This window comes from Macadamia integrifolia, chromosome 3, assembly GCF_013358625.1.
Source record: "Macadamia integrifolia cultivar HAES 741 chromosome 3, SCU_Mint_v3, whole genome shotgun sequence".
NCBI lineage: Eukaryota > Viridiplantae > Streptophyta > Magnoliopsida > Proteales > Proteaceae > Macadamia > Macadamia integrifolia.
In genome coordinates this window covers 25,027,977-25,036,696 of record NC_056559.1, presented here as the reverse complement: position 1 = coordinate 25,036,696, position 8,720 = coordinate 25,027,977, and the positions used below count along the sequence as shown (strand labels likewise).

At 37.7% G+C, this 8,720-nt stretch overlaps 1 protein-coding gene across 1 annotated transcript in view; it reads right to left on the bottom strand.

The window, feature by feature from the left end:
• Positions 1-1,849: 1,849 nt before the first annotated feature.
• The window catches only part of LOC122072744 (AUGMIN subunit 2), a 14,321-nt gene continuing 7,450 nt past the window's right edge, over positions 1,850-8,720 (bottom strand). Inside the window, exon 6 of the mRNA XM_042637142.1 lies at positions 1,850-2,298. Coding sequence (XP_042493076.1) covers positions 1,954-2,298 — 345 coding nt within the window. The 3' untranslated portion in view covers positions 1,850-1,953. The remainder of the gene's footprint in view (positions 2,299-8,720) is intronic.

Here is an 8,720-nt window from a genome sequence, read left to right as displayed (position 1 = left end):
AAAACACTCTTATAGATATTTTGAGGGATAAATGGTCCGATCCGTCCAATACCATTGAGTTGTATCGATATTAATGGTGAGAGATACCTGTGTCGATACCATCCACTAAAACCTTGGTCCCCAGGCATGAGTTGCCCACTACTTGTGACTGGTAAGTGGTGGCTGTGCTAACTTTTTGGTGACTTACATTTCTGTCAACTTTGGTTTCAAGTTTTTAGCTTGTGGAATTGTGAGTTTGTTTTTACTCCTTGGGAATCCAACTTTGTTGGGGATTTCCTAGTTCGGAAGACTCTGTCTAATCTAATTAAAATAATCTGATTTTTTTCCACTTCATGGCTGAAAGAAAATTATAATCCTTCTTCCACATGTTCCTCACGTATAAATGAATAGTCCCTCTTTTACCAAAAAAAAAAGGAACCTCAAAGAGAATGGGTGCCACCGTGACAGCCTCTATATGAGAAAAAAAAAAAATTAGGAATGAGGTTATTGGACCTTACTTAGTTCTGATGTGGCATATCTAACTTCAACTAAGCTGTTCAAATTGCTTTACTTTGAAAGGTTGGACTCTTAGACATGAATGTAAGATATGCAAGTAGCAAAGTCCACATGGTTTATATTGTTGAAAAAAGCTATCAAGATCAAGATGTCTCTAGATGAACAGACAACTACCCATAAGGTATTTATGGGCAGGCTACCAAATGTATCACATAATAGGTCTGATGGGGCTGAAATTTTGTAATGAATTCAGGGTTTTAGGTATTGGTATAGGATCGATTGATCCGGCATTAAAATCAGTCAAAAATATGCTTTATATTTTATTTTTGCCTGTCTCAACCAATATTAGACCAATTATGGATGACACATATTGGTATCATGTTGGTTTTGGATCAGACTCATACCAGATTTGAAACCATGAACTATAAATCCCTGGAAGAAGTAAATCCAAGTGAAAAAATAAAGCTTTAAAATTTTTAAGACTAACCCAAAGGTGTGTGATAATAAATGGATAGGTATATAATTGAATTTAATTATAGAATTAGGCAAGTGACCAATCCAGACCATTCCCAAGATATCCAGTCGTCAAAATTATTACATCACCTATTGACATGACCTAACTTGTTGGGTCATCAATAGATACCCTATTGACAAGATCGTCCATAAAATCTTTTGTCAAATAAGAATTGAGTTCCCAGACAGTAGTGATTAGTGAAGGGGTGTGCCAATCCAAAATAAAATAATGCTCAAATGAACTATTTGTGATTTTAATAAATGAAGAAAAAAAAATATAAAATACATTTCATGGCAAGAATCGTATCCAAAAGGACCAAAACAACCATGTGGTTTAACTAATAAATCAGATAAATAGGAATTGGGCAGTTCTAAAGGTATCCTATGTCCAAACCCCCAACCCCCTCTCTCTTCCCAGTTCCCTGTTGGGACTAACTTGCTTACTATCATAATAAGGAGCATTTTTTTATGAATAACCCCTCCCACACTCCAGATGGTCACATTTCTTTTCAGCATTTTTGATAAATTATAGTACTTATGACAAATAATTATTGTGCTTATCAAACACCGACCACACAACATGGATTCAAATCCTTTGCGGTGAGTGATGAATGGCAGTGAGGATCCAATGGCTAGGAGGACCCTGGCATGCACCCCAGCTGTTGGATCCTCACAGCCACTCACTTCCTCCCTGCAGAGAATTTTTGTGCCCACAACACAACAGGGAAAAAAGAAAAATGAATAAAAAGAAGCAACTAATTATACCTCAAACCACATGCACTCGAAATATTGATGACTAGAAATGCTAGCTGCCAGGAGGAATATTGCAGACACAGAAAACTGTAACAAACGACTGAAAGAATATAAAATGCCATCTATAAAATGTACATATTAACAAAAGAGTATAAGAGAGTACACATATGGATGACAGAATCTGTATTTTTTCTAATTGATAACAGCAGTCTTCTTGACTGGAGGCCAAGATAACCTTCTCTGGCTCATGCCATCAATCTGATGAGGGTCACCTCCCTCACTATCATCTTCTTCCTCTTGCCTCCTGTGGTTTCTAATAACCAAGTCGTCCAAGCTTGGTTCCTCTCTCCAAGGAGGTGGAGTGACACAATCAGAATCTCCTACCACCCCTTGAGAAGAACGCCTGGGAGGTGTGGTGGGAAATGAAGAACCAACACGCAATTTTTTAAGTGTGGCAAATGTTTCTCTCATTGCAGACATAGCTTCAAAGAACCGGGTGCATGATGCCAGCGCAACTGGAATTGGTCGGAGCATTTCCTTCATCAACCAAACAAAAACATAAAGAGTGAAAATGTTAGGCCAGTTTGTCACAAAAGCTTTGTATTGAGTGTCTTAACTAATATAGGAAGAGAATCTTATACACCTGTGTAGACTTTCTACAGGTACAACAACAACAATAAGAAAATAAACAAATCAACACAGAAGTCACCCAAAAATTTCGAACAGAAATAACAGCTTAAACTAAGGATTTAGAATTGGGGATAAGATCCTTCCCAGGAAGGATCGAATCCAATCCTGATCCAAGCGTACCCTGGATTGCCTAACAAATAAAGCTTAAAATCCCCAAAAAATAAAATCCGAAAAAAAGAAGAGGAAAATGGTATGTTGAAGAAAAAGAAAAATTGGAATAGCCTAGTAATTATTCCATATTTTGCACGAATGGACGTACACCAAAATAAAAATTCCCAATTTCAATATGGTCATTTCCATATAACACCAAACAAAACTCCAAAACTCTTTAGTGAGCATAGATCCATCTCATTAGAAGTAAGCACCTATTCATTTGACGCAAGAATGATGTAAAAAATTGGGAAAATGGAATTTACTCCCCTTGAAACCTAAATAGTGGGCTCCTTCAAAATTCTTGTTTCTCTTGCTTATATCTTCTAAATCTTGAACCTTGTCAATTTTGGGGCTCAATATCCTTGTGGACAAGCTCAGGACGACTCGGTAGTGGAGTTCGAGAGGCTAAGAGTGAAAACAAGGGGGAAAACTAGAAAACTATGAGCGTTGTGCATTTTCTGCATTTTAGTGGTAGATTTATACAGGCTGTTGTGGATCACCCAATCCAACTGATCCCAGTTTCACATTCCTGTATCATCCCTTTTTCTTGTATTACAAAATACCAATCCCTAAATTGACTAGGTTCCAGGAGTAGAAATGAAATCTCAACAAATTTGTCTGCACTGTTGGTTATAATAAATTTTCTTGGGATTTAAATGTGCAGCAGTTGGGTGTCAAGCAATAAACTCATCAATAAAAGAAAAACCAGAAGCATATGAGTACCAAAAAAACAAATTGCAGGAAAGCAGCAATCCCACAACCCACAAAAAGAAAATAAACCTATGCTTTGACAGCTCACAATAGATGAAGCACTCATGGATGTCTGGCCATCTCTCTTCACTTTTCAGTAGTTTATGAATGATTCTCTTATGAAATGGTAGACCATAAGTACTGAGCACACACTTTCTCCCCTGACCATCTTGTGAGGGCCGATGACTGTTTGGTATTCTGATTCACAGAAGAGGAGATTATCAGGCCTAGATGTTCTGACATCACTCATGACCTGTGGCCGATGGGTATAATCCTTGTCTTGTGTATGTGGGAGGCATGGAATGAAAGCAATAACTACAAGTTTCAGAGCAACTTTTAAGTTTTAAAGCACTCAATTATTGATCATAAAGGTTACATTGTTTAACTTGGTTTAACTTGGCTAACCAAGTTATTTAACAAGATTATGACCACAAAGAAAATGCCAAATGAATGGAGAAGCATCGTGGTCCCAACGACAACAACGACAACAACCAAAACCTTATCCCAACTTAATGGGGTCGGTTACATAGAGATTCCAAGCAAGAATGAGCGTAAGGGTCCATGCAAAAGGATTGACAGGCTATGGCAAATCATAACAAGTGCCGGCTGTCAACCTAACGCACCACTACAAATCAGCCACAAGCTTATAACGACAAACTATAATAAGGTAACGGTTGTCTACTTGACGTACCATACAGATCAAGCCAATGCATCCTACACGCATTACGTCTACCACCAAGGCAATCCATCATCTAACCTACTTTTACAGAAGGAGGAATGAGGTAACAAATTCTTGACAGCCCTGCTAAGCACGAAAGTAACTAATCGAAACACACAACTCCGCATTGAAAAACTATGTCATCAACACACAACTCCGTGTTGAAAGGAGCTAAGGTCAATTGGTCAAAGACACATAGTGCTTACAAAACTGTTTTACTATTATTCATCTTTGATTTAGTACTACTACTACTACTAGGGCCTTCCCCTACAGTGAATGACAGCTACAAGACCTCCTTCCAATTCAGTGACAAGATGCAAAGTAAGCAAGGTGGAAAAGAAGTTTGAAAGCATGTTTTACCCCTTCTACCTACATTATAATCTTATTCTTTCTATTCTGGATATGGAAAAAACTTGGTATTCCAGGAAATGAATTCTCAAGAAATGGCCTAGAGGAAAAGAAGGGTGCCTTCTCTGTAGATCAGGTGGACAGATTTAAGACCAGTAAGAGTAATGAACAGAGTCCTACTAGTGAGGAATAGGTAGGGACAAAGTAGCTATTGATTTCTTGTCATTGAAAGTGAATATGATGGTGAATCATAAGAGAGAGAGAGAGAGAGAGAGAGAGAGAGAGCTATCCAAAATAAAAGTAAAAATCTAAAAAATGTAAGAGAAAACTTTTCAATATCAAGCTGACTTATATATATATATATATACATATATATATATATGTATATATACCAATTTTGACAAGTTATGGTAGCCACATACCCAGGGATTGTAGGGTTAGGTTCAGGAGGGATCTGACTTGCAAAAGGATTTATCAATGGTTCATTATTTGAAGTTGGGGCTTGCTGATTTTGTTGCCGATTTAGGCAGGCTAATTGTTGTTTGATGTGTTTGATTTCATACTGCAAGGATGCAGCAGTAGTTTCAAGGATTTTGATTCGACCAGAATGGTCAGGAATAAGAGGTTTTGATATTTTATCGAATTTTTGCATAATTTGGTGGAGAATGTAAGGTTGTCGAGAATTTTGGGTAGAAACATTGTTTCTGAGGTGTTCGAGGCAGGCCTTCTTTTGTTCAGGGTCTACCAAACTATCGATGTAATCTGGTATCAAAGCCACGGTGGTGGTGGATTCGGTTTACTTCCTTGCAGATTTCCTTTCTTTTGTGTAATCGTTTTATTTATTAAGTTTTTCGACGCGGTATATACCTTTGGACTCTTGGGAGGAGTGGCAGAAGAGTGTAAGACCACGATTGTGCCCAAGTTATGTTGGAAATACCATCTTAAAACTTAGATCTAGGAGATTACCCCAAGATTAAGAAATCTCAAATTATGAATCGTCTACCCCGCTCCATGTCGATGAGATCGGCAAGTGAGGCGAGCACAAGTTCTAATGTGCTCAATTACGATGAACAAACCACAAGAATAGACCGACAACTTCAAAGCTGGAATATGCCAAAAATCTCAAGAAATGATATCTATGATCGTGACTGGTTCGGCCTCGAAACAGTTAAGACCGTAGAATAAACTATTAATTTCACCCCTCAAACACAAGAAATTCAACTTTTTGATCCAAACACCTTACAAGAATTATACAAAGATCACAAATTTAATTATGTCCACATTGGTTTAGTTTAAGTGGCCATCAAACCTCTTCACCGAGAAGGACTCAACACTTCCATGTTGTTAGCCCTTCGTGACCAAAGATTCCTTGAGTTCAATGATTCCCTTCTGGGGGCCATTGAAACTAGCCTTTGTTATGGACCTGTCCATTTCAATGTTTACCCAAATATGTCCATAGCCCTAGAGGACCCAAATATTTTACATTCACTCAAACTTAACCTCAAAACCCACGGTTACAAATTGATGCATGGAACCATTCCAATTTCCATCATCCATCGCACCAAATACAAAGCTATGAAATCTGTCCAACCACGTGCCCGAAGGACTTCTCCCAAGGGACAAACCCTTTACCTTGAAAGTTGAAACTGATTGTATTCAGGGTCAAATTGTTTACCCAAAACTTTGTTGTTGGGAAGACATTGCTTTCCCTGAGGAATGGCAGCTGCAAACGACTGCAATTCCCCCTCAAGTTTCTAACACTAGTATCCGTTCTATATCTCAAGATTCTGACGGACTAGTTTCCATACGGTTTAACCGACAAATAACCCCTTCTGTTTACCAAAGTTCCAGAAGGTCATACTCTGATGCATCAACTTCTTCTGACATAAGCAGATGGTTCTCTCAAACTAGAACTACTCCACCTGTCCTTGCTGGTACAAACCAATCAAAATATTACCCAGGGAACTTACGAAACTACCTTCCCTGAATCTACCTCATCTGAGGTTCCTGATCAACAATCTCCCACACAATCTGAGGTTGCTGCTCCACCGCATCATAATCAAAAAAATCCTGGAGTACGCATGATTCAAACAACCACAGAATACTAAATTGACAAAATCCTACTTAGAACCAATTTCGAGTCACCTAAAAACAAACAAAAACGTGATTGGTTCTTACAAACTTTCAATCTTGAACAACAAGCACAAATCCGAACAAATTGGTATAATTTTATGACAAATCTTAAAACAAATGTTTTCTTTTTTACATATTTTGATATTTATGCTCAGGATAATCATATCCACTATCCCTGGCATAATCAGGTATGTACCCAAACGGCTTCCCACAAATCTTGGACCTTATGCGCTGGTCCTACCACTACTGCTATCCATCCCCCGGTGGAAAGCATCAAACATAACTACAAAAATGAAGAAATAACTGCTTCTCCATTCAAAATTACTGAAACAGATGATCCAAACAGGAGACAAATTGAACAATTAAACTTTACAAACTTAAGTCTCCAAACTATAGGTAATCAACTATCTAGGGTTGAGAACCTAGTCCAACCTAAACCCATAGCTTCTTCAGCTCCGGTTCCAACTTCTGTTCCTTTATTCAAACCTTATAATATTCCCCAGAAACAACAACTCGCTCTTAACAAATCATTTGTTTTAGACCAAATTAATCAATGCCTTACCATTTTAAATGCTACTGAGGAACATTTAGAAACAAATAATCTACAAACACCTATTCAAAATCAGCCTTCAGCTGAACCTTCGGCTGAGTCAAATAATAAAGGTGTTCGCACCATTATAGGATGTTCTTCGAACTCTTTCTCGAGTTCTGAAGAAGAAGAATTTCCCCAAATTAACCAAATTGGTCAAAGTTCGACCCAACACCCTGTCTTCCCTGACCTTTAAATTGAAGCTAGAGGAACTGCTCCTCAGGCTTCCTACCAAAGTGGTATCATCTATGAATAGAACATAGATGGTTTGTCTGAACATAATCTCATGAACAAACTTCAAGAAATGACTATGGTTAGCAACGCACATCGTATCAAAAATACACCTAATAGTGCTATGGCTACCCTACTTGTTTCTAGCTTTACTGGCCAACTCAAAGGTTGGTGGGATTATGTCCTGACCGATGTCCAAAAAACTGAAATTTTAATGGCTGTCCAAATAACACCCGAAGGAACCCCCCTTCTTGATGATGAAGGTATTCCTATTGAGGATGCTGTAAATACTCTTATTTTCAGCATTGCTAATTACTTTTTAGGAAACCCTTCTCGTCTCAAAGATAGAACAGCTGAACAATTGTCAAATCTTCGATGTAAGAAATTACATGATTTCAAATGGTACAAAGACACCTTCTTAACCAAAGTCTTAACCAGACCTGACGCAAACCTTCCCTGTTGGAAAGAAAAATTCCTGACAGGATTACCAACTTTGTTTTCTGAAAAAATCAAACAACGCCTTAGGAAAGAAAATGATGGGATCATTCCCTATGATCAAATGTCCTATGGCCAAATCATTGGTCTAATTCATGAAGAGGGCCTTGCCCTTTGTACTGATATTAGATTAAAGAAACAAATCCATAAGGAAAACAAATTTTACAAACAAGAATTAGGAGGATTCTGCGAACAGTTTGGTTTTCCTCCCCTTAGACCTCTAATGAAACACAAAAACAGGTCTTCTCGTAAATATTATAAAAATCATTACAAATCCAAGAAGTATGTGTCTCACAGACCATTCACAACCCCTGAGTTTTATCATAAAACTCCTCCAAAACCAAAGTATAACAAATACAGAAAGCCTTTCAAGGCACCTAAAAATATTAAAGATTCAAAACCTGACAAATCTTCTCAAGGATGTTTCCGATGTGGCAAACCTGGCCATATTGCCAAATTTTGTAGGGTCTCATACAAAATTAATTCTTTACAAATATCCGAGCAAGATAAAACACAAATCCTTGCCCTTTTTCAAAAAACTTCTTCATCCTCTTCTGAAGATGAAAATTACAAACTTAATCAAATTCAAGCTTCTGAGCATACATCTTCCAGTTCTTCTAATAATGAGAATTTTCAAGCATGTACTTGTGATTCATGCATTATTGGTCTCAGCTGTGAAGATTGTGTTCCCAAATCTATCCGGATGCTCCGTGCATCACTAAATTCAAATATTTTCGATTACATCGATAGTTTGGCAGACCCTGAACAAAAGAAGGTCTGCCTCGAACACCTCAGAAACAATGTTTCTACCCAAAATTCTCCAAAACCTTACATATATATATATGTATATAT